Below are 26,051 nucleotides of genomic sequence, written 5' to 3'. Positions count from 1 at the left end.
CAGAGATTGTGTTCAATTTGCCCTCTCTGAAGGCGCCCTGGAGCTCTCCCAAGACCTGTCCTGAGCATTTGCTGGGTCCAGTTCAGCTCTGAGCCTCCAGAGGCCTCAGATCACGCAGACAGGGACTCCCAAACAGGCTCCTTTTGCTGCCTATCTGAAGAGCCGAGCACTTCCCACAGGCACCTCTGCTCCTGGTGGGTTTTGCAGCTGTTAGTGACTAAAAATCCCTTGAGGCAGAAGAGATCTGAAACATGGGTGTGCAATGCCTCCTGCAAAGCAGTCTGCAGCACGGACCGCTTACCGTTAAAGACCTGCAGCTTGGACAAAAATGTTAACCTTGAGTCTTGACTCGAATTATGCGTGCAAGTAACAGGAAGTCAGGAGGAAAGCAAAACCCACTCGTTTCTCAGGTCTTAACTCACAGCCCTTTAGCATCTGGACCCGTTTAAAATCCCATCCCAAGTTGAACTGCCATCCCCTTGGGGGCAAAGGATAGATGGCTTAGCCTGCTGATGTATGAAAGATGAGCAATTTGAGCCTGGTTTTGGAAGAAGCATCAGAAAGCCTGCCCCATTCCTTTCTCCTCAATAAACTAGACCCATGAACTTGAAACCAGCTGCCTGCACTTGTGTGTCAAAACCACCCCCCCAACCCATATGTCAGCAGTAGCGTGGGGAGTGCTGCTAATAACTCTGTCGAAGCACTCAGCGAGAGCAGGTATTGTAGACAGGACTTTCCAGTTGGATTCAATAAATCAAAACCACAGCACAACTATTTTTACTGCATCTTTCATGCAAACTTCTTCCCAGATTGTTTTGGACAGAAAGGGGAACATGTGCACTGAGGAGCTGCCTGTGGAGGAAAAATAGGGATTCGCATGAAGGGAGGTGAAAAGAGATGAGACTCAAAAGTGACAAGATATGGCCAAGGCAGTTTTGAGCTGGGGAAAAAATATATATCTATATGTATATATATAGTGCAAGAGGATACAGGGAAATATTTTTCCCCCATGAGGACAGTCAAGCAGTGGACCAGGAGCCCAGAGAGGGTCTCCGTTTCTGGGCATCATTGATTCCTTCAAGCCACCTGCTGCAGGCAGCTAAATCCCAGTCAGGGATAGACCAGACCCTGTGTGAGATGACCAGGCATTGAGGTCTGGCCATGCCCTGCACCTTGCATGGCTGCCACTCCCAGCAGCAGGGAAAGATGTGTCACTGCTGGGTGACTGAAGGACCCCCAAGGCAGATCTGCAGCTGGGGTAGGGCTTCTTACCAGGTCAGCTCCAGTAAGATGCAGGGAGATGCTTGGAACTATTCGTGAAGATAACAACCTTTCCAAACACCTATCAAACACACTGCAGCTCAGCAGCAGCCAGCTGTGGCATCAGTTGTTAACAGACCCAAATCCTGGAGGAGTCACAGGTGATTTAAATGTGATGTGACCTTAGAAGATATGTATCCTCCGTGCACACTCATTTTATTTCCCTGTTGCAGTCCTAGGATCTCTTTACCCAGGAAAAATGGTGGCTTCACCTTCTGGAAACCCTTCCTGCTCTCCATAAAACAGTCCTCGGTCCCTGTCCTCCATCACCTTGACCACCACAACACCCTCTGGGACACAGTCCCCCACCCAGTCACACCAAACTTGGTTTTCTCCCTCTTCCAGCGCCAGGACCCATCCACGGCTCCATTCCCTTCCACCTCTTCAAACTCATCCTCTCAACCATGACTTTCCGCTCTGCTTTCACCAGGAGTCTAGCCCCAGCATGCCCATATTTGAACCTTTAAAGCTGTGGTGGCCAAAAGAGATGAGGTGGTGGAAATGTCTTCCCAGCCCTATTGCTCCCCCCTCCCCAACTATCACACAGCTCCCACCATCAGTCCATCCAGGCTTGAAGCTCACTGCCAGAAGGTGTTACAAGAGGGGATTTTGACAGTTGCATTTGAAACAAGGGAGCTGTACCGAACTGAAGATTGACAGGAACAAGCTTTTCATAGTTTTGTTCCTTTTTATTTTTTTCAGTGAAATGTGTCCTCCTAAAAAAAATTCTTTTACTGGGAGAACTTCCTTTGCATTTGTCTTCTTCCACCACTTTTGGGTTGAGAAGAAAGAGGGTTTTTTTGTTTGTTTTTTTTTTAAAGGAAGCAAACAGAATATGAAGTCCACTGGAAGGAAAAAGAAATCATGGATATCTTGGTAGCAGAGTACTGTTATTGAAAGGTGGCAAACTTTAGCAACCTTAAAAGTCATGTTTAAAAATGACTAAGTAGAAAGTTATAAAAATGAACAAGTCTTGTGTGAAAATAATGAAGGGAATTTCAGGCACAATAGAATTCATCTGTGAAAATTGCCAGGAGAGCAGAGAAGACATTTGTTTCTCCAAAAGCAAAATAAAACACTATTCACGGTAATTCATACTAATTATTAGACTTAACTAGTAGTAATTTTTACCCAGCAGTAAGTACTATTTAAGGCTCCAGAGCTCTGCAAAAAATATTTTCTGGGTGTGGCGAGATCCTTGCCGAGGAATTTGCACAGTGTTTGAGAGCAGCCTGTTGAGAGAGAAGTTTTATTTCTCCTCTGCACCAATTCGGAGAGACATAAATATCACATTCTTATTGATGCAAATAACGGATTGCTCCTGTCAGAACTGACAAAGGCACTAATTTAAAGAGCGTTTCCCTCTCTCATACACACAGACGCATTTTTTAAGAGATTTTTGCACTCCCCCTGGGATCTGAGTTCCCAAACCAGGTGAAAATCCGCCAGACGATCTCTTATGTTTGATTGCATCTGTGAAGAGCCTGTGGGAAACATATGCCAGAAATTATGCTAACGACCAAACGCAGTAAAACTTGCCAGGTAAATGTGGCAGTTGTCAGCAGCAGACAGCCCAGATGCCATTTTGGGATCCTGCCCTCCATCGCAATGGTCCAGAAATGACTTTTGGGCCCATGGGGACTTCGCAGCAAACTACTACTTTCAACTCTAGCCCAGATTTTCATTCTCCTTCTTTAATTACTGTTTTGTTAGCACAGGGACTGATGCATCCTCTGAAAGCTGCACAAGGGATGGGCAATGCTTTGGGGGCTAGTTACAGGTGTAACCCAGTGTCCTTGTAAAATTAATTGTATTCTTTATATTTAATTTTGTCAGTGCTTTCTAGCGCATTGATTTTCCATAAAGTCTTCCTGAATGCCTCACCACTGTCCTGTGGATGGGATTTCTAGCCAATACCACAGATGCAAGAAAATATAAGGGGACACTCAGCCAGCCATGGACTTCCCCAAAGCCATGTCCCTGTCCCCAGCTCTGTGCTCCTGTTCCATCCTTGCCTCTGGCACTGGTATTCATGTGGCTGCTGGTGAGACACATCAGGGAGCTGAAAAGTGGTTGAGGGGAAAAAACAATTTGTTCAACTGTCTCAGTTGCCCAGTTTAGTTCACCCTGCGTGCCTGTGACGTCAGGCAGCTGGGTATGACGGGACAGCAGGAACTCTCCATCCAGACTGGATGAGGGTGATGTTGCCTGGTCCCACCTTGGAGAGACGTAATTTCTCCAAGCCTTGCCTCCTCCACCCAGGATCATTCCAAAAATGGCAGGACACACACACACAAAAAGCAAGGTGCTCACACTGCGGCCCACGTGGTTTGCAGCCAGCGTGGATGAAGCTGGGAATTGCCATGTTTGCAGTTGCAGAGGCTGCCATCTCCAGCCCAGCACCCCCGATCCCTGCAGGGGATCTCCCCAGGCACATCTACATGAGGAGCCCTCATCCATCCATAGCACAAACATCTAGAAAATATCTAGAGAGCAAGCTGGGGGCACTGAATGGCATCTGCTGGGACGGTGATGAGCCTGCAGGGGTCAAATACCAGTTCAAAGATAAAAAGGTCCTTCTGGAAACCTCAAGATCAGAAGTCAAAAAGGTGAATACTAGTTGATGGCTTTGCTCTGGCTTGGACTGGAGGCGATGAGTGTACCCTTAACACCTGCCTGCTATTCCCAATTGCATTGCTGACAGTGGAGAGCTGGCCATTTGCTCTTTTCTTTAAGTCCACTTTCTCTAGAGAAAATCAATCAGTCCACCAGTCAGTCAATCAGGCAGTCAATCAGTGAGTCAGTCAATCTGAACCACTTGGAAAATGGATCCTGCAGTGACCTGGACTCCCACCCAGAGGCCTTGTGAGCCTTGCAGGAAAAATCCTCAGCTCCAAGGGAGGCTGAGACCTTCCCCAACCCGGGGCACAGCTCAAGCCCCTGAGAGGCAGCAGCCGTCCCAACCCGCAGCACGTCCAGATTCTGGTGCTTCTCCAAATCCCTGGAGCAAAGCACTCCCTGGCTGGAGATGGCCCCTCCTGGGGGATCGAAATCCCACCACCCTCCCCCTCCCGCCTTTGGGACTTGCAAGAGTTGCTGCTGCTGCTGACATCTAGTGACAGGGAAAGCCGGCAAGAGGAGTTACCTGGAGCTCTGACAATGCCTTCCCCACCGAGGGAAAAACCTACTCGGGGTCTTCCCCAGGAGGTGGGCTCACAGCAGGGATGCTCGGGGTGCGGAGGAGGCAGTGCGGGGCCATACCGGGATGTCCCCGTCCCTACGGTACACCCCAAGACCTTTTCCTCCCCCAGTGGTTACCCGAAGAGGACGGCGCATCCCAACCCCTACCTTCCCACCACCTTTCCTGGTCTATTTAAGCACAGACTCATTCTTGGGATTGCTATCCCAAAGAAGCACAGGGAGGGGAAAAAAATACCCTGAGGGGAGCTGCCGGGGTTGTAGCCAGGGAAAGGCAGGCAGCGAGGCGGCTCCCAGCCGTGGATGCCCGCTGCCGGGTGCTGCCAGCCCCGGGGCTGCATCCCCTTCACGCAGATGCGGAGAGCCTCGGGCACTACCCGCAGGAGGACCGTCCGCCCCGAGCCGGGGAGAAGCAGGGTGCGAGCGGGATGCTCAAAACACGGGTGCTGCAGACCCCATCCCTGCGGATACGGCGGCAGCCCAGGGGAGACGGCGTCTCCCAACCACGACAATGAACGAGGGCTGCCTTGAGAGCTCACACAGGGATGGGGGAGACATCTGGGGTCCTTAGACCCCCGCTCCCGGTGCAAACAAAAAGCCCTGAGGGCAGCTTAATTTTGGGGGGGGTGCGAGGAAATGTGCAGCCAGAACCTCTGAGCACACAGAGACACACACAGATGCTCGGGTCAGGCCGGCGCTCAGGACACGGTGCACGGTGCTGCACAGCACAGCGGCGGAGCTGGGGCTGCCAGCCCACTCCCACCCGTCCCGAAACCCCGACATTTTCCAGCTTCACCATCACCGTGGGGCTGCCCGACGCCGTGCAAAATCAACGCATCCCTCCAAGCTCCTCTTCCCCGGCAAGTAGTGCCTTAATTCCCGGGGTAAATTTAGCCATTTCCGCGGCAAACAGGACGGTCCGGAGTGACATCAGGAAAGATCACAGCGGTTGGGTCCAGCGCAAACGAGATAACAGAAAGCTGGGTGATGCTACCCCAGGGCTTGACACTGCTCCCGGGGTGCTGGGGAGGGGGACACCTCCCGTGCCCGAAAGCAAACCCCAGCAGAAAGTTGTCCTCCCCCGCCCCTTCCCCAGTGCCGCCGCGCTACTCACCCAGGAGGATCAGCGTGCAGAAGTAGAGGATGCCCCTCATCCTACCGCTCGGCACGGCTCGGATCACACCGACTCGGCTCGGCACGGCTCGGACCGACCGGCCCGGCACGGCTCGGCACGGCCGGCGCAGGCGGTGCCGGAGGATGCGCGGAGGCTGGGCAGGGCGGGAGGCGTCCCCGCCGCCCCGGCCCGGCCCTCCCGGGGCGAGCGCTCACACCGCCGCCGGCTCAGCCCCGCTCCGGCCCCGGGTCATGCCCGCAGCCGGGCCGGGCACCGCGGGCTCCCGCCGGCCGCTCTTCGCCGCATCCCTCCGGGGCAGTGCAGAGGGGGTCTTCCTTGGGTTTTAATATATTTTTTTTTCCTCCTTTTTCTTTTTTTTTTTTTTTTTACCCTGCTCTTTCAGCAGCAAACTTCTGTCCGCGGGGCGCAGGCTCCGCCGTGCCCGAGCGGCCGGGCAGCCCTCGCCGCTTTCCCCGGGCGTCCTCCGCCGCCCCCGCCCCCGCCTCTCTGCGGGAGGGGCTTGGCGGCCCGTCCCCGCTCCTCCCCGCCTCCCCGGCCACCCATCCCTGTCCCCGGGGCAAGGCGGGGGGTCTCTCCCGACCCGGAGCAGCTCGTGGACCTGTGTCGTGGGGGAGCACCAAGCGCCCCGGGGCGTGGCCCCCTTTCAGGCCCTCCACCCCAAGGATGTCTTCTTTCTCCCCCGCTGACCTCCCGGAGGGTCCCGGCATCCCCCGCCCCCCCCAAACCCTCGTCTCTTTGCAGCCTCAGACAGGATGACAGCGCCAGCCCCATCCCCCTGGGACCTGTGTCCTGGTCTTGACAGTTTGCTAGCAGACACACAGCCCCAGAGTCTTGGGCCACATGCCACCACCCCTCCAAGTCATGATACCTTCCATTAACCCCCTGCAACACCCTCTTCCCCACCCCTCCAAAAACCACGTCTGTAAATTCAGGCTGTGTGCTTCCATAACCTTCCATCCAGGTCCTCACACCTCCTTCCCCATGGTGCACTGAGCACATCCAGCCCCTGCAAGAGATCTGTCACAATCGTCCCCTGTTTTTTCTCCCATCTCTCAGCCTCCCTCACCTTTAACCCCCATGTCCTAGTTGGTGACCCTCCTTTAGTAATCCAAGCAGCAGAGCCTGGCTCCTAAAGCCACCTCTTAATCTTTATGATGATGGGTAAGCATCGTTTTCCACTACCTCCATTTCATGCATGGAGTAGCTGAGACACAAAATGTGAAGTGATATTGTCGGGTTCCCACAGTAATTAACTGACCGACAGAGTAAGAAGCCTCATTTCCAAGTCAGTATTCTGTAAACACAGCCACCTCTGTTCTTCCTCCTAACGCAGGTTTGCCCTTTCAAAGATTCCCTTCCCTCTCCTCTCTTCTTTTTCTTTCTTTTCCTTTTCTATCCCTTCTTTTCTTTCTTCTCTCCCCCCACTTTCCCTCCTCTCCTCTCCTTCATCCTTCCTTCTCCGTCTCTCTTCTAAACACAGAGGCTCCTCTGGTGATTCAGGGAAGCACCGGGGCACTTTTTCCACGCTGAAAGCTCAAGCCGTGCTTTTGAATATTTGCAGCGAGAGTTTTCTCGAGAGCTGGGTCAGGTGTTTTGGCTAAACCGGTATTTAAGCGCTGCGGGAAGGTCTTTTTTCGCTGGAGCTGTTCGGGGTTCTTAACTCGCGTTTCCTCGTGGCATCACCTCATTAGTCCTCCAGCGAGTCCTCCTAGGAAACCAGAGGAATTGCACATTTGTATTTTTCATGAGCAAAACAGAAAAGGGAAATAATTCATACGGCCATTTGTAGGTGTTACGTACAAAGCATAAGGAAGTCAGGAAAATACTGCCTTTTCTTTTCATTTTTTTTTTTTGTTTTGGTTTTTCCTCTTGGCAAATCAAAAGGAAAGTGTGATCCCTGGCCTTCCTCTCCTCTTGAAAGTTTCTACCGTGTTCCAGTCTGGAGCTGTTCATTTAGCAGATTTTTTAGTCCTCTGTCAGAATTGGAAAGTTGTAAATAAATGAATGTCTTTAATAACTCTGTTTAACATCCAAAATGAGCATTTCCTGAGCTACTCAGTGGGGAAAAAGAAGGAAAAAGAAAGTGTTAATAAAAACTCATTTGGAGTAAAAAAACATTACTCTTGAGCTGGGTTTTTTTTTTTGTTTTTTTTTTTTTACTTCTTAACAAGAGTATGATTATGTTTAAGCAAATTTCAAAATGAAATTGCAATGAGATGCAATTGAAACATCTAGCTGGGAAACTGGGGAAATGATTGGATTTTTCTGCTTATTATTATTTTTAATTATTTTGCAGATTCTTTTTTAGTGTTCTATTTTTGAAGTAGCTATTTGCCCAGGAAAAATAATATCACTGGAACAAATGTGAGTTTTTGTGGGGTTTTTAACAAATGAAAAAATATTTTCCTTGGAAAACGTCTGCCCTCCCCACAGGAATGAGATAATCCGATGTCCTTGGACCAAAGGAGGAGACCTGAGCCCCATCACCCTGTGCATTAAAGATGGGATGGGTTTGGCTTGGTGTCCCACCCAACGCAATGGTGCTGAGAGCAGGGACATGGGGACTTGCTTTCCCTGACACTGTGTCTTGTCCCCTTGTTGAGGTCTGAGCTGCAGGAAAACCTTCCTTTTGGGCAAAGGAGGGAAGCTGCATCAGCTTTCTCCATCAGCACAGCTGGAGCTGGAGGAGGCAACCCAAAGGCAGCTTTGCTCTCCCCTCTTGGGAGAGAGAGGACAGGATACAACCCCCCTCTCTAGACAAGGAGAAGCAGTCAAGAAAGCAGTGCTATGAAAGCAACATTTCTTCCTAAGTTTGAAGAAAAAAAAAAGAGCAGGGTGTTTCAGGGATGGGAAAAGTCCAGGCATAGACAACCACCACCATTTGTCCCAACAGGAGGCATTTCCTGCATTTTCTGTAATTACTTGCATGTGGGGGCGGGGGGAACCCATGCACTGCGAAAAGCCACCCAGAAGAGACATGCTGCAAATACTGCGAAGAGAGAGGGATCATTGTTCCTTGCTCCCTTATTTATCAGATCTGGGCTTTCTCCTAATCACTGGGTGGATGGTGAAATGAATATAGTTAAGTAAAAAACGCTCCTTTCACGCACATACACGCACCCCTTCTAAAATTACCTGCTACCTTTCCTTACAAATGAATCAAGGTATTGATCAGTCAGGTGTAAAAAAAACCCCATTGTTACTTATGTTAGACCGATCCCAAAAAGCTGCTCGCCAGAGCTCTGGACAACAGATTTAGCAAAGAAAGAATTGTTTGGGTGGGTCCGTGGAGAAATCACTGGGCAGGAAAGGCACATAAAATATGCTGATTAAAAGAAAAGCTCTTGTGAGAATGAAAATAGTTACAATGGAAACTGGAACAGAACTTCTGTCTGCTTTCCCAAGTAAGATCACTGTGGAGGACCCTACCATGCACACTCACATGAAAATAGGTGGTCCCTAATCCAAAAAACCCCATGGAAACAAGCCGAGAGAACTGTAGCCATCTATTTTTATGAATGGTGAAGTGCTAATTGAGAGATTAAGGGATTCATGCAACTCATGAAAGTTGGAAAACCGCCAGGACAATTCCAGAACATCCATCCATCCATCCCAGGACAGCACCCGTGCACAAATATTTCTCGCTTCAAAATGACTCTCAGGGAAACAGTAGCAGGCCTTCGGCGCATCACACACAGGGGACAAGAGAAGCACCTGCTGCCCAGGAGACATGCGGAGGTTTAGACTGAGAAAAAAGCTGTCTAAAAAAGTGTGGTGGGAAGTGTGAGAATCTGTGGAACCACCTGCGGTGGCAGAAAAAGCCAGGCAGATGTGGGGAGGATGCACCAGGCAGTGTGAGGCAGCATAGAAGCCCCACTCATTGACTATCTTGATCTCCAAAACTGGGAAGACCAGAATACTTCCTGCCTCAGAAGTTTCTAGACCTCACTGTTTGGTACCATTTGGAAAATCTCAAAATTTGGACTAAGATAGGCAAAAAAAAACAAAAAAGCAACACACTTTTAGGTCGGCTCTGCAAACATTCTTGACGTATTTTCAGAAAAACCTGCTGATGAGCTGACCTTGTTGATATGATTGATAGGCTTGTGTTATAATTGCTCAAAGCTTCTTGAAACCCATCCAGCCTCACATCAGCTGTGTATAAACCCAATGGCTGCAGAAATCCAGAAATCCAGACCTTCTTCACTTTAGCAATGATCTGAATTTCCAAACTGAATCCTGTTTTACCTCTTGAGCTCAAAACATATGGGCCCTAAGCAAAAGTTTGTGTGCAAAGAGAAATACTCTACCAAAGTGATCTGCAGAACAACGCAGGAATACACTACCTGCTATGCCGAGAACGTTCAGAAACAGGAGTAAAAAGCATAAGCTGTCTCTCCTTCACCAGAAATGTTTGACAGCCTAGCCCAGGAGGAAAATCCAGGGGAGGTAAATCCAGTTGGACAATCCTAGGGAAGGAGGAAAAAGTGATGGGCATCAAAGAGAGACGAAGGCAGGCCAAACCTCATTCTCTATGAGCAAAAATGGTCACCCAAAGGAGGTAGATCAGAGACAGGAGGAGTTTGCTGGAGGGGTTAAAGCTCAGGGACTGAGGAGGATAAACTCACCTCGCACCTTGTCTTCTGTCACAGGAGGATGTTTCCGAGCCAGCCAGCATAGGATGTTCTGCAGCGGAATGATTACTGGAGAGGTTCTCAGTGTCATGCCTTCCCTATGCGCGTACACCTGTAGGACCCTCATTTGATGCCCTGCTGGGGGACAACATGGAGCAGGAGTAGCAGTTTTCATTGAAAGTCGATAGCATGCTTGACACTAGGATTCTGAGACTGCTAGACCTTTTCTGAATAACTTCCTTCAAAAATGATTTCCGCCTGCAGAGTCCGGTGAGAGTTTGTTCTCACTCACTTAATCTATGCTATATAATCCAAGATGTGGATCAGCTTGTCTAAATAGAGTGACTTTATCCTGAGTATGTTGTCTCTTCAGCCTGGAGAGACACAGGTGTGGGCAGAGAGGAGAGAGATCTATTTGGGAAAGGTGGATGGAGATCACCTGTCCTCTGAGGGCCAGGAAATTAAATAAGAAGGAAGCAGAGTGGATCTGCTGATTGGAAAAGAAGGATCTTTGGATTGCTGTTGCCTTGGCACAGGATTTTGTGACTCTTAACAGCTAACATGGTTCCAAAAAGACAATCTCACAGAAGAGTGCTCCAAGCAAGGGTTGTTAATACACAGACCTCACCTGTGGCTCAGCAACTCCCAGAGCTGCAAGGTTGGAGGTTAGGGAAGTATTTTTAAAAGGTTTTGCCCCGTTCTGCCCTCATTCTTATTGTCTTCCTTAGATAGCCATTACTGACCACTGTCAGAAACAGATTAACCTTTTCCTGATCTGGAAAAGCTGCTGTAATGTTCATCCTTGCCTGCTGTGCTTGAGCACCAGCTTGCGTTACCTGCATCGCCTCGTTAATCAGGTGTTGTAGCTGCTGGATTTAAGAGGGAGAAGGCAGGAGGAGGGGCTTGGCTCGGCTCTGCCTTGTCAGCTGTTTGTGAGCGTGTAAGAGCTGTGAATTGGAAATTTGGCTGGGTTTTGACAGTTTAGGAATTGTTCCCCTTGCTGTTCTCTGCTGCTTGCAGACGTGTAGTTTTGTGACTCTGGTTGCTGAACTTCTGGGATAATGTCGCACAAATTAAATTGGGCTGGCAGGAGAGTAGGAGACTTACTTGCTACCATTTAGGAGCAAATAAAAAACAAAACAAAAAAAAATCCTGTGGCTGCTGCCAAGCCTTTCTAGGAAGATCTTAATTCTTCCAAGGGCTCTGCAGTGTCTCAGCACCTGTAGGGTGTTTAAACTCATTGCCAAGCAGGTTTGACTTTCCAGGAAAATACAGGGACTTTGGGAACCCTTGTACATTTTGCAAACTCTGCTCCTTTGTTGAGATCCTGGGAAGACTGAACTCCCAGCCGGGTCAATTGGGGGATCATACTGCTTTGTAGAGTTATACCATCAGTAAACACAGCAAATCACACTCCTTGCCTTGCTGGAGCGCAGCCAATCCTTGGGTGGGATACAGCGGGTTTAATCTGCCGCCGTTTGCAACTCTTTTGAGGTAAACAAAGGGAAAAGGGAATCTGAGTGATGTAATGACCCTAGCCCCTCTGTATTCTTCATATGTCCATTCATGGGACACATTGAAAAGAAAACACAGAAGTTGGGCAGACATTATACAGTGAAATGAGGGAAGAGATTACGGCTGATATCCGGTTATATGTTTCACCATGATGTAGGTAAGATCCCTCGGAAAAAAATAAATATTTCACCTTTGTTCCCAGTTAAGATGAACCATTGAAGAGGGTGGCAAAACCAAAGTGGGTCATGGAAATTCACTGAGAAATGAGAACTACAGGGAAGCTCTATCCCAAAAAACACCATATCAGAAGGACCGGCTGCTCTCCATCATCAGATCTCCAAGGACCAGCATGCATGACTTCGGACCTGGAAGCAAGGACTCAAAAGAAAACTGTCGAGTCAAGGTGCAGCCTCTGGGCTGTGGACCAGCAAAAACAGGGTTTACATTTGAAAGACAGAGGTAATCCAAGAGACATCAGAGATGCTTGCTGATGCTTAAAACTTTGCTGGGCTTTATACTATGGAGGGAAGGGGGCACTAAAGAGATAGAAAATGGCTAAGAGATTGTAGCATGCAAACCTGGTATTTTCTTGGATAAAATAAATTTTTGTAGGAAAAAAATGAGCATGTGAAAAATCTCCTTTCTTTGTATTTTAAATGAAGAATTGATGCAGTGCCATGGGGTAACCTTGTTAGTCCAGCAGGAGAAGGCAGAGTTTGATGAGGGAACTGTGTTAAAAGTAAAGAAGTGGCTAACAGGGAAATGTTATTGAAAAGTGCTGGACTGGGGAGCCCATCTATTAATGGAGTTCCTCCTGAATCTGTCTTGAAATTGATTTGTTTAGGGTTTGCAATAACAATTTTGGCCCCCCAGGTGGAAATGAAACGCTAATGAAGTCTGTTGATGGAACAAAGCTGAGAAACCTCCATGAAATGTAGGAGGAGCTGAATATCACAGAGGAGACCTCAAGAATGAGCAAAACCAGGATGAAATAGTACAAAATTAAAATCATGACCCTGAAAGTAAAGGGTTCCTTTAACAGGGCACTTAATATGCCATTTCTCTGTTGGAAATAATTCCCAGTTTGAGCCATGGCAATATAAACTGGTACTGGACATATACACATAGACTGAGGGGCAACATTTCTGGGTACCTGACTAGAGCCAGGCATTTATCCCATGTGAAAATGCTGAAGGCACCACAGCAAGATGCAGAAGGTGACTTCAGCTAGTGCATGAGTATCTCAAAAATCAAACAACCTGCTGCTGGAGGCTTCATACTTACCATAACACCACCTCCCCTGCAAAGTGTGGGGGAGGAAGGACTATTTTGGGAAAAATCCCTGGGTTAGACAGGCTCAACCGAGTGCTGTCCCTGCCAGGATGTGACACATTGTCTGGTCCAGCTTCCGACTCCTGAGATGGAGCCACTTCTAAATCCACTTAAGATGTGCAAACAGCCCTGTCAATAGCAGCTCGCCAAGCTGTGTGCTGAACTGTGGCTTTCTCTGGGCTGCAGTAGCCTTGGTAACTCTGGGAAAAAAATAACCTAATTTTCTCTTTCATCCATAAGCCGAACCCTTTAATTTGCTTTCAAGTGAATTAAACATAAGCCTCCATTTTTCTAATTCCTTTGTCCTAATTTAAAAGTACCGACATTTATCAAAGGAGTTTTCTAGATTTCCCATTTTCAGCTCATTGTTTTAGTATTTTTTAAATAAAACAGAGATTGACATTTTTATTGCTGAAATGCTTTCCTTCCCTCCTCCTTTTCTTAATAACATGGTGATATTGCGTTAATTTCTAAACTTTTTCTAATAACAAGGAGGGCAGCCTGTGTCCTGCTGCATAATCAAGGTGACTATGTTGTATAACTGAGCTATACTATCATCGACTTGTGTAACGCAAGACGATCTTTGAAGCAAACAAACTCATTCAGATATCTTGAATGCCATCTTAGTTCCTTTAATGTTCAACATACCGAATGACCCACGGTTCATCCCATGAAGTTATTAGAGGTAGCAGATACCTCAGAACAACCACAATGCTATGAAAACAGCTATATACCAGTGCCAATTTGTTTGTATTTCCAGAAACAGCAGCTGCCTGAATAACTTTCATCCTGCAATGATCCAGCTGCCCACCTTTTTTGAGAAAAGAATTTCTCTTGTTCAGTGTTTGCACAATATCGCACTCATTGAGGCTGCCCTCTTGGAGGCAGCATGAGCATAAATGCAGCATAAAACACGTCCTGGGGCAAAAGGTCTTCTTCCCTGTGGTTGGGGTCCCTCTTGGACAGTCTGTGCCTTTGCTTTCCAAACTTGTTTTTCTTTTAGTAAATCACAGGGCTGGTGGAATGGTCTCAAAGCTGATGGACAGCCCTTGGGGACCAAAGTCCTCTGTTTATCCACTGGCATGGAGGGTTGACACTGGAAATATTTCCCACATGGCTTTGCTAACGTGTCTCAGAGCTTTCTCAGACAGACAAGAGGATGAAGTTCACCCATCTCTAGATGATAGCTCTGCTCCAGGCAGTGTTATTCTTCATTCCAGCACGAGGCTGTTTTTCAGTGATTCATGACAAATCTCCATTTTCCCCTCAGAATTTTGGGTTGTATTTTCTTTTGCTTTCTGACACCGATAGCCATTCTACCGTGCATTAAGCTATCTAAGAGCATCTGATCTTCCATCAGTGTCAATCTTGAGTCTTGGCATTTTGGGGGAAATGATGGAAAGTTCTTAGCGCTAGGCTTAATTCAACATCTCTCATGTTTGGTCCAGTCAAGGCCAAATTCTGAAGTTCATACTCTAATGACAGTCCCATCTGCTTAGAGAGGTCACTGTCTGTGCTGAGGACTAAAACAATCATTATTATAATAAGGGATATACGACAATGGATTCATACTTCCAACACATGGGGCAGTAGGGATGTACTAAGATCAGGAAGAGGACTAGATGCCAGCAGAAAGTATGTTGTATGTGGGGAAGAATGAATTTGAAAGCAAGTTTAAGCTAAGATATTCTCACGCTTTGTGCTGGGATTTGGGAGAGTCTGCCATGAAAGCTTCTCCCTGGGACACAATGTTCTGTCTGCTCCCCCCATATCCCCTTGCAGACACTGTAGTTTCCCCATGGTGTCCAGTCTTGCACACAGTGCCTCCTGCTTTGGATGGAATGATAAATGGAGTTGGACCAGCATGTGTAGGGTTGGACAAGTGTCAGAGAGTGGGTTAAGATTTGGGATAAAGACAGCTGCCCAGAGCCAGGTTCTCATACCGTAAAGCAAAATGGAAGAATAGGCTTGAGAGCCAACATAAGCACTGAGATACCCATAATTTCCTAATTTCCACTGGCAGTAGCTTGGGTTCAACCCTTCAGTACAGAGGAATGAAAGAATAGCTGAGCTTGGGACCATTGATTGCTGTAGCTCAGTTGCTACTGAGTCCACCTAAGACTCATGAACAAGAGTAGACAGCAGGGTGTGTATGGGCTTCTCTCTCCATAAAATGTCCAGTGTTTTGGTCTCCCATTGGCAAGTCTGGTGCTGAGAGTGAGTGGAGACCTGCACTCCCCATTGTGTGGACGTACCCTAAAGCATCCTGAGAAAAAGGCTACACAGCTGCTGGCCTCTTGTTAGGTAGAGTAGTCAGTCCAGGGCTACAGCTGGCAAATATATATCCTCCCCATTTTGTGGCACAGGTTATTTTTTTTGTTATTTATTGCCAGGAGTTGGAAGTCTAAAGGAAAAAAACATGTATGCTGTTTTTCAATGGACTTCTGTCCCTCACTCCCTGATGGACATTTTCTGTGGAAATGCTTTGCAAATAAAAAAGTGTTCTTTATGGAGCTGGAAAATACCATTTTAAAAGTAAAATAAGATTTCAGTCTCTTCTGGTAGCAATTAGGAATACAGGATATTGGTGCCTTTGAAAACTGAGCCTCTTATTTAACTGTCTAAATACAGATTTAATTTTCCTGCTTTTGGCACCTGAGCTTGAAAATTTTCTTCTTACAGATGAAAACAGAACATTATAGAAATTGAGTCTGTGCCATTTTTTTTCTGCTTTGTGAGAGATAAAAAAAAATGAAGAGGATCATATATCAGCATTTCCACCTCCTTTATTCTAACCACTTTGAACCGAAATCCCTCATGGATATCAGCTCTGGGCCATCCTGGATATACCAAAAAGACTTTTTCTTTTCCACAGGGCCGGAGTTAGTCAACCCATGTCAAGTGGGCTAGCGTTAGTTGAGCCGTTTCCCTCTGGGGTCTCAACTGGGTTGCACTGAGAAGATAGCTTTCAGGTGGGAGAAAAAGAATCAGAAAAGGGACTCTGTAAATTCATGGGGAAGACACAAAACCTTAGCAGAATCCTGTTACAACACAGGATGCTGTACAAAATAGTCTTTTGGAGGTCTGTGCTCCCATAAGACATGCTTTCCAGCCTGCTTGGGGTCTGGGGAGGTCATCTATTCAGCACAGCTCCATCACCCTTCACAGTGACTGTGCTAGCAGCTGGTGAACTCTTTATAGCACTGTCTGACACATCAACTCTTGCAGCTCCAACTGCAGCAGTCCACACATTACAACACAGCAGCCAATTCAAGTCCAAGTCCTGCAAGCCATCCAGTGACATCTCATTGGAGGGGTGCAGCAGATATAGAGCAATAGATATGGTTTCTCCATACCATATCGTGAAAAAGTCTTTCTGACTTCTCGTACGTTTGCTGGTAAAATTCACTCGTACCTCAGGAGAAACCATGGAAGATGACTGAGAAGAAGGGATGGGAGATGTACTCCTGGCTGTACCCCAGCCTTTGGACCCAGGGCAAAACAGTTTGTCTCTGCATACCTTCTTCTCCTATCCTTTTCCCAGCTCCGATCAGCAGTTCTTTGAGATAGGCTTTACCTACCTCTACCCTTTTTTCAATTATATGCCTAACAAGGCTTTGAACTCAGTGGTAGTCTCTAGACAATTCTGGAATTTGATTAAGAAAGCAAGTGCAAAGTGGAAGCATGGGGTGATTCACACCTACATCCCCTCAGCCTCTTGCCTTTCCTCTGTCTCTTGTGTGGGGTGCCTTGCCCAGGGCGCTGCACAGGGCATGGGGGTCTAGCTTTGAACACCAGAGGAGAGGTCCCTCGGGGGCTATCACTGCAACTGCAGCTCCAGGGTCTCCATGTGGTAGATCATCTTTCCAGCCAAGCTGTTTTCTTTAGCGGTGAGTGAAGTGGAGGGCGCGGGAGGGGACAGGGATTTGAGTGTTACAGAAATTGGAGGAGGACGTTTTCATCAGCTTTGATGATAATGGGGAAAACAGAGGGGCCGGGGCTGCCTCTGGTAAACGCGTTCCTGAGGAGTGATGGGCTGTCGTGTCAGTATGTTGTATTTGGTTTTGCTCCCAAAGGCTGATTTAATGAAGAAAAATTCAGCAGGGAAAAAGGAAATGCACACACAGAGGGAAATGCCTCTGCTGCTGGAGGGGCTGTGAGCGCGGTGGGGTGGGAGGACAGGGCGGTCCTCAGAAGTGTTTCCACATTTCTAATTAATTGGATAGGTCCAGGCAGGTGGACCTGCCAAAATCATTGATGAGCTGAACTGTGGGGACCTCTGAGGTTCCTCCCATGCCAGCACCCCTCCAGCCAGGTGGCACTTGGACCTCAGGCCCCTCTTCACTACTTTGTATAGAAAGATTCAGCCTCAGGTTGGCCCTTGGCACCCTGCAAAGAGCACTGGCCTCGCTCTCCACAACCACCCGGCGGAGAGAGGAAAAACAGCTCACACACATCAGAGACACTCAGACAGGGACAGTGAGAAGCAATAACATGTTGGTGTTTTCTGTAATTTTCTCATCATTCTTTTTCCCCACTGTTTTCTCCTGGAGGAGGGGAGTAGAGAGAGGAGCAAAGACAAAGCGAACAACAGAGCAAAAGTACAGGAGAAAAAGAAAAGAAAGAAAGGAAAGGCATTTCCAAATCTGACTTTTCCATTTTTTCCACACATTTATGATAACTGCCCTCCCTCGCCCCCCAGTCCCACTGGCTGGTACATCTTCCCATCTGTGATTTCACGCCTTGAGGAGCACCTTTCCACGGCAGCCACTCTGCCCTGCATGTGCTGCCTGACAAAATCTTCCCATTTGTCCCCAGAGCCAAACCTCCGGCTTCCCATACCCAGTGAATTCACTATAATTGCCATAATCTGCTGCCTATTAAATCTGATAGCTCTGTTATCACTGTTAATAACAACTAATTAGTGAGGCTGTCACAGGGAGTGGTTCTGTAAGGGAAGGTATTTGTCCTTAACTTCACATAAAGGCTCTGTATTAAATCAGAGGAAGACACACGACTTCAAGGGCGTCGGCACTTGGTAACTTTTAGTCCCTAGCAGTGAAATGGAAACGCTCCCTTGACTTCTTTCCCAAGGAGCCGGCTTTGCACATTTGCCAAAATGAAAAATTAATTGGAAAGGAGTTACCAAAACTCCTAAATGGCAGCAAAAAAACAAACCAAACCAAGCCAAAAAAAAAACCAACCAAAAAAGCAAACTGCAAAAATGCCAGCAGGGCAGGAAAATGGGAGCCAGGATGGCGAAAAGCAGCAGGGTGCAGGTGGCTCTGGGCAGATGCGGGGCAGGAGGGCGAGGATGGGAATTGAAGGTGGAATAAAAGGGGAAAGGCCTGTCTTTTCTTGACACTGTTGGAAGTACCAGACCCCCTCCACACCTCAAAAGATTTGTTGAAAGCTGGCAAAGATTGCCTCTGAACAGTGAAGGATGTTTTCAGTTTTGATGACGAAACACAAACACTTTTCCCACAGTCATTTTTTCCTGCTGAAAACCTGCTCAGTAAAAAGAAAAAAATAACCCACACTTCTCATTCCTAATACTATTATTTCCTCCGTGACTCAAAACCTCCATAAACCAGAACCTAAATAGCTGCTTTGTCAGGAGAGGGGAGGCATTGGAAAGGAGATGACTGCTCGCCCTGAACCCTGACACTTCTTACTTTGCAATGGGATTGCCTGAGATTCAGGTTTTTGAGAAACACGCTCCCAGAGCTGCTGCAGCAGGAACGGGGCTTGAGAAGATGGAGATGTTAACAGGAAAAGGTAGCAAATAAATACACCCCAAACCATTTTTTCACGTGAAAAGACATATTTAGGACCTGTTTCACAGTACAGCTAGATGAGAAGTGAGCAGCCGCTCCCACGAGCCATTATTGAAGTAAAAGAAAGGCTACCAAAATAAAACCCCTTCCATGCTCCAGTCCAAGCAGAACCAGGCCCCTTTGCTCCTCAGCAGAAACAACCCTCCATCATCCATCATAGGTGCTTATTGAGTGAAACTCTTACTTACAAATAGCCACGAAGACCTTAATCGCTTTGGCAGTGAGTGCCTTTGCTTTCCAATATTTGATAAAAAATTCCAAATCTTTATGGTCTCTCTTTAATTAGAGCAGCAGCAATTTTGTGAGATGATGGATGGTCTCGTGATGACTTTGCTAAGGTGGCCTCACGCTGCTGCAGGGTTCAGGAGGTGAAGCTGCCGGTTTTCGGTTTGTTTTACTGCTGCCGCCGCTTCTGGGGTTTTGGCATCTGTTTTAATTCGTAAGACAAATACGGGCTGGTCCTAAAAGTTCCTTAATGCATGTTTGGAACTACTCTATGATTCTATGACATTGTGAAGGGAAATGATTGTGTAAAAGATGCCACAGGGATTAGCTTTTCGTTCTGTCCTTTACTCTTCCTCTTTTTCCTTTAGCCCTTAAAACTGTTGCCGGTGGGTCACCTGCAGCCAATATTCTCCCTCTGAGATTGGAGGGGGACCAATATCACATCCAGAAAGGTACATTTTCTAATGCTCAAAGCACTGGTGTAAGCATTCAGATATACAGGTTCACCCCTTTGCTTTGGCACGCAGAGACTAACATCCTTGAAACTGTCATTTCTGCTGCCAGAGCCTGCCTCAGTTTCCCCAATTATAAAAAATCAGCAGTGCTTAGGAGAGGTGCCAGGGGCTTAAGAATTATTTGGAGGTAAAAAGTCATTACATGAAACATACTTTTGCAGGAAGACAAAGACATACTCTGCACAACCGTCCTGTTGGTTTTGAACCAGGATTGTTGTTTTCCTTCCCAGGATTCACTGGAGATCTTCCCTTCACATCTCATTGCTGTCAGCACATACAGATGTTTGCGAAAGAGGCAGATGTTGGCAGTCCCTGCAGATGGTGAGCCAACTGGCAGCAAAGTGACTCGTTGCCAGGACTCTTCCTTCCTCACATACCTCAATCTTGCCCCGACCTGTCTCAGGGGTACGTCTGGTGGGATGTCTTCCCTGGTAAACATGGAAGACAAGGCTGGAACTCAAAATATGTGGCAACCTGATTGCTGGAGATGGTCACTGAGAGCTCTCTTGAGCCAGAGGGGAGAAACAGGTGGTTTTAGGGTGCAACTCTTCTTTCCCCAAGGTGCACGCCTGCATCTGCTCAAATGAACCGTGTCTTCTTAGCTCCATTGATTCTGAAGAGCAACAGCTGTGATTAGGCACCTGCACTGCAAGCATCCGAAGGCTGGTGAGATGAATCTCATGCTCTGGGTCTGTAATGGCAGCTAATCTCGATAACAAATGGATGCCCCTTCTAGAAGACTGTGAGTCCACGTAACAAGAGAGCAGCAGCAGCAGCAGCGTGTATGTTTGACGTTCAGGGCTGTTTGTCCCTGTCCTGCCAGGCAAGTCCCACTTCAAAAGTTGTTTCTGAGGTGTCACATTTGTTCTGGTCTCAGGTTCAAAACACCAGGTCAACGCAAAAGTGAACAAAGCTGTTGTGTCCTGTCCACACAGGACTAGGGCAAAAATAGTGGCTTCAACAGCAGCAGCAATTTGCAGCATGCGTTTACATATACACAGGCACCCCCTTTCCAAAACACAGCAGACCAGCTTCTAGATTGCTGTCTCAGTTGCCACAATGTAAATCAAGATCAGCTTGAATGTGATGGAGTTTGCTGCCCCGAGCACACGGGCAGATGTTCCGCCTGCAGAGTTAGCAGCCGCAGCCAGAAAGCTGTGCCCCATGCGGCAGAGGGGAAGGAGAGATTTCCCTGGGAAAAGAAACTTCTCCATCCTAATACAGCTAAATATATGCTTTCAATTGCAGACTACAAAGTGAGTGATTTTAGGTGCTGGGTTTTGATATCATAATGTGCCCTATTTTCCATCTTTCAGGCATGAATAATGGAGTGTTGTGTCTGCGAATGCACCAGTCTTTCAGGATGCTGGCAGAGGAAGCGCAAATCTCCAGAGCTCTCCCGCGACCGCTCTCCTTTCATCTAATCCTGGGGCCAGGCAATCACTAGAAGTGCACTCAGTGGCCAGCAAAGAGCTGGCCTTATTGCTGTCAGAGGAGCTGGGCACGGAGATGTGTGCAAGCGTGCGGAAGGAACGGGCCAGCTTCACCCCACAAACAGCAATCCAGCCGTGGGACTGTCGCTGGGTTCACATCATGCAGAAACGCTGCATATAAATCCACAAACAGGCTCTGCTGACGGTGCACACAGCTACAGGAGGTGAGCATTTGCTCCCTGTAAAGCAACAGGTGGGTCACACAGGGAGGAGGACAAGGTGCTGCATTTGGATGTATCTGGGGCTGTTCTGGAGCCTGGAATAAGTTTGCAGGAGCATCTTTGCTGGGCAAACAAATCTCCAGGTAAGTAGTTTTTTTGTGCAAGGGGACAATCCACTGGACTCATCTACTCCAGGCACCCAGGCACTAGGTCCAACCACAAACATAACACTGCCAAGTCCACCACTAAACTATGTTCCTAAGCGCCATGTCTACACATCTTTTAAATACCTCCAGGGACTCCAAGAATACAACATTTCTCCTGGTCTTCTTCACCAATGCCCCTGCTCAAGGAGCTCTTGGGTTTTTCCCTGGTGATAATCTGTTACATGTATCGTGCAAGATGAAATTCACACTTCCATCTCCACTCCTTGAGATGGGTATCTGGATGAGCAGGTTCTCAAGCTGGAACCCAAGGCCCTTAAAACCCTGGAAGACATCAGTCCCAAATGGGTCCTTTACAGGGGACAATTATAACCTATGAGGTCTGAAACCTGTCAAGCTGACATGCAAACGTGTCACAGAGTGCTCTATAGAATGGAGATTTGAAACTTGGTTGTCCTCCTGTTTCTACCATTGCCCATGGCCACTTTTCTCCGACATCAGGGTGAGGAGCGTTGCAGCCACATCTCAACCCTGTCCTTGGGAGAGATTAATCACAGAATCACAGAATCTTCATGGTTGGAAAGGACCCTTAAGATTGTCAAGTCCAACCAAACAACCTACAATCTCTGCCACTAGAGCATGCCCTGAAGTGCCACATCTAGATGTTTCTTAAACACCTCCAGGGATGGTGACTCAACCACCTCCCTGGGCAGGCTGTTCCAGTGCCTGACCACTCTTTCAGTAAAGTTATTCTTCCTAATATCTAATCTAAACCTCCCCTGCTGCAGCTTCAGACCGTTTCCTCTGGTCCTGTCATTATTTACTTGGGAGAAGAGGCCAACACCCACCTCTCTCCAACCTCCTTTCAGGTAGCTGTAGATCTACTCTTCGACAAAGTCTTGGGATGGTACAAAACAGCAGGGAACCAACCTCCATTCTCATTTGGATTTGGGAGGGATCATCTTCTGCACCTGAGGGCTTTCTAGGGTCGGGTGCCTACCTGGCCTCAATCTGGCCTCCTGTCATCGCAGTTTGACTGTCCTAGTGGCTATGGCAGGGAGATGCTAAAGCAAACCAACAAGACCATCACAGGCAGACAACCTTCTTGTGTATACACTACTTGTGTCAGATGTCTTGTCCTTCCTTTTGCTAACCAGCAATGAAAATTAAAATGTTAAAAAAGTATTCTGATGCAAGCTGGATTTGTCCTCATTGGATGTTCTGGTGCCTCTGATGCTTTTTGAAGGCATTTCTGGACAGGAGGGAGGTGTTTACAGCAGAATTCAGATTCAGGCTCCGAATCGAGTTACATTTCAAAGTCCTCAGATCTTATATTGGATTAGAAGGAATTTGGATCTGCCTTTGGCAGCTGTCTCCACAATTTGGAGAATTCAGAGCCAGAAATTGGCACCAATTTCAAAGCTTTTTTTCCTGACGCTTCAGCGCCTTGATGTTAGTATCATCCATTGATTCATTATCTCAAATGATGTAAGTACAGCCCAGAGGCAGGTTTGAACTGAAACTTTTGAGAACCCTTCCAAGTTTTCTAAGATATTCCAAGACTTTGACCTTACCAGCCTTTAAGGTGAATGTGGCTGGCAAATGTTTTGTTCTTTCCTGAAAACAGAGATAAAATCAAAACAGAAAAGCTTCTGTTCTTTCAAGGATAAAAAAACAACCTTTCACTGAACCCAGTGTTTTGTGAGGTTTTGGCAAAAAGTTTCTCTGAGTTCAGTCTTCGATGAGAAATGTGAGCATTTTCAACGTAAGACAACACTTTCCACACACAAAAAATAAATAAAATAAAATTGTTTCATTGCCCTCAAATCATTCTTAAAAATGTTGTAATTTAAACATTCTAACAGCTACCCCCTGGATACAATGCCACTTTTTAATGTATTGAATCACCTTCTAGAAGAAATCCTGCCAAACTGTGCTTTTCTTAAATCCTTATTGTCCAGACTTCCTCATCCTGAATCAAGTGATTGACGGATGTCATATCTATTTCCATTCACACTTAGGTAGCTGATAGCATCACACCCCCCATGATTTTTCTCTTCAGTACTTCATAGTTTCTGCAAAGCCAATGCCCAGATAATTGTTCCTTTGCTGGCTTCCCATCTGACCATTGGGCCAAATACTTCTGCCATGGAGGATATTGCCTCCTGAAGGATGACTCATTGTATTACTACTTCAGAGAGTGCTTTCCAGTTTATTAGTTGGGAATCTTCCATTTTGTTAACCAGGAAGTTTTTTGTGGGTTTTGTTTGTTTGGTTGGTTGGTTTTTTTAAGCGTCATAACATCCTAGATCTTTCTCGGCACTCTCCAACTAGTGTTTCCAATAACCACTCCAATAGTGAGGAAAAGCATTCTTCTAAAGGACTATATTCTCCCACATCTTCTCTTGCAGCTTTTAAAATTAGGTGCTATTATGACTTTCCATCAGGGAAGAATTTGAGGATATTCTTTGCTTCCAATCACAATTATAATATATCCCCTTGTAGTTCATCTCTTTCCTGGGCTGGAGGATAGCAGCGCAGAAGCACAGCTTCCTACCCCAGAATTTCATCAGCTATGATAATTTTCTGCCTACTCCAGGAAGCTGAACAGAAGCAGAAGGATGTCAGCAGGAGTTGTGCAGAGTTATTTTTCCTCCCTTGTACTCTTCAAGATCCTTCTGCTGTTCAAAGGGAAAGGCATTTCCCAGGCACAACCCATAACGCCTGGACAGACTAAATCATATGGTCTATAGGCTTTGGTTTTCCTTCTGAAATGGGAAATCCCTGGGTTAATGGTGAGGACAACTCCCTTCTGTGAGATGGTTTATGATTCCCACGTGTTCCAGGAGCGTTTCCTAAGGGTCCCTGCCTGGAGCTGTGTGTCAACGTGCATTTTACAAGCTTTGCTCCATGAACAAAGTGTCTGGTTTCCCATGGGGTCGTATCTCATGGTCATCTGGTATTGCTGTCTAAGAAGATAGTTGCATTAAAATTTCCATTTTATTGTTGCATTTTTTTACCATGCTGGGGAATACAGGAAGATCTCTTTGTCTTATACTCTCTTTTATCTAGAAAATAGTAAACCCACCTAAATTTTCTTAGGAAGCTAGAGCTTGCAACTTTCAGAATGCTATTGGCACGCACAGTTTTGACAGTCCTTTTCCACCCCAGAGGCCAACGTTGAGCTCAGGGCTACTGTATTTTCAGGGCCAGTCCACAGCTGTGCCAAGAAACAGCTATGCCATGTTCAAGAGTTCCTGTGATTCAAGAGGAGAGTCCAGGGAGGCTCCAGGTGCATTTCATCTCATCTCATCTCATCTCAAAACTGCCCTTTCTGTTTCTTCAAGGAGGTGCAGACATAATAATGGGGGCCCTATGAATCTCCAAGCCAGGCCCTCTTGCAAATACTGATGTCTGTGTGGGGTTTTGTGTGACCTTCCCCCACCATCACCTTCATCCAATTTCCAGAGCGTGGAGGGGCTTCTCAGCCATACTGGGTCCCATCAGCCATAACAATCTCCTTGTCTTGCTCCATGAGGCAAGGTGGAGACAGTCGGGGTGGAGGCAGTCTCCATCACCTCTGCAAAACTGGCTTTAGCCCCACCAGAGGCCCCATTGTCCTGTTATATGACCCTGAAAAGGGAGGACTCCTTTACTCCATGATGGTGCTGAAGGAAGAGGATGTGCTACATTAAAGAAGTTGCTTGTCCTGAAACTTTAGCAGCACCAGTTGACCCCAGATGACTCTCTCCTCTTATTTATCTGGATTTTATGCTGCCTGACCCTTTCTCCCTCTCTCTCCCCCTTTATTCCCGGGGAGCAAGAAATAGAAATCAGGATTCAGTGTTGTCCATATAATGAGAACCCTAGGCCTTGATTCTCAGCTGGTGTAAATGAATGTATATCCAGCAGCTCCACTGGTGTCAATATGCACTTAGGGTGAGCATCGACCCCCTTCCCCCCAGTCCATTTCGGTCCTCTCTGTAATGCTGTAAAATAAAATGCACATGTAAAAAGATGTCTTTCTTTTTCTCTTTTTCCCTGACAGACTTTACAGAAGAGCAATTTCCCCAAAGTGTTCTCTAGAAGCAGCATAAAGTATGGCTTGATTAGTTTGCAAGCTTTTTTTTTGTGCTGCAGCTGCCCAGAAATCAGGCTGAGAGCACGGGTGGGAAACTTTGCAGCTCACAGCCTGAGTGCAAAGAATTTCTGCCTGTTTAGCTGGTCTTTTGCCTCCAAAGATGCTCTTTTGCTGTGCTTTCTCCCTGGGGCTGCAGAAGAAACTGTTTCCTTAATGGTATTTCTTGGTTTGTTGGGTATTTTTGTTTTTCATTGGTTTACTTTTTCTTTCTCTGTCATTCTTTTTATATATATAAAAAGGGTGTATGTAGAGAGGGAGAGGTGTTGAGCATAGATTCAATGCTGAGTTGACAGGACACAGAACAGAGTCCTCTCTCAGGAGAATACAAATGTTTCAGGAAAGGAAATCCCAGATTGTTTGAATTTCAGTGCTAACAGCCCC

At 47.0% G+C, this 26,051-nt stretch overlaps 1 protein-coding gene across 1 annotated transcript in view; it reads right to left on the bottom strand.

Moving 5' to 3' along the window:
• The window catches only part of GFRA4 (GDNF family receptor alpha 4), a 76,454-nt gene extending 70,338 nt beyond the window's left edge, over nt 1–6,116 (bottom strand). Inside the window, exon 1 of the mRNA XM_063336606.1 lies at nt 5,633–6,116. Within this exon, the coding sequence (XP_063192676.1) occupies nt 5,633–5,672 (40 nt within the window). The 5' untranslated portion in view covers nt 5,673–6,116. The remainder of the gene's footprint in view (nt 1–5,632) is intronic.
• Between the last annotated feature and the right edge of the window lie 19,935 nt (nt 6,117–26,051).

The sequence above is a fragment of the Chroicocephalus ridibundus genome, chromosome 5 (genome assembly GCF_963924245.1).
Source record: "Chroicocephalus ridibundus chromosome 5, bChrRid1.1, whole genome shotgun sequence".
NCBI lineage: Eukaryota > Metazoa > Chordata > Aves > Charadriiformes > Laridae > Chroicocephalus > Chroicocephalus ridibundus.
This window is presented reverse-complemented; position numbering and strand designations above follow the sequence as displayed.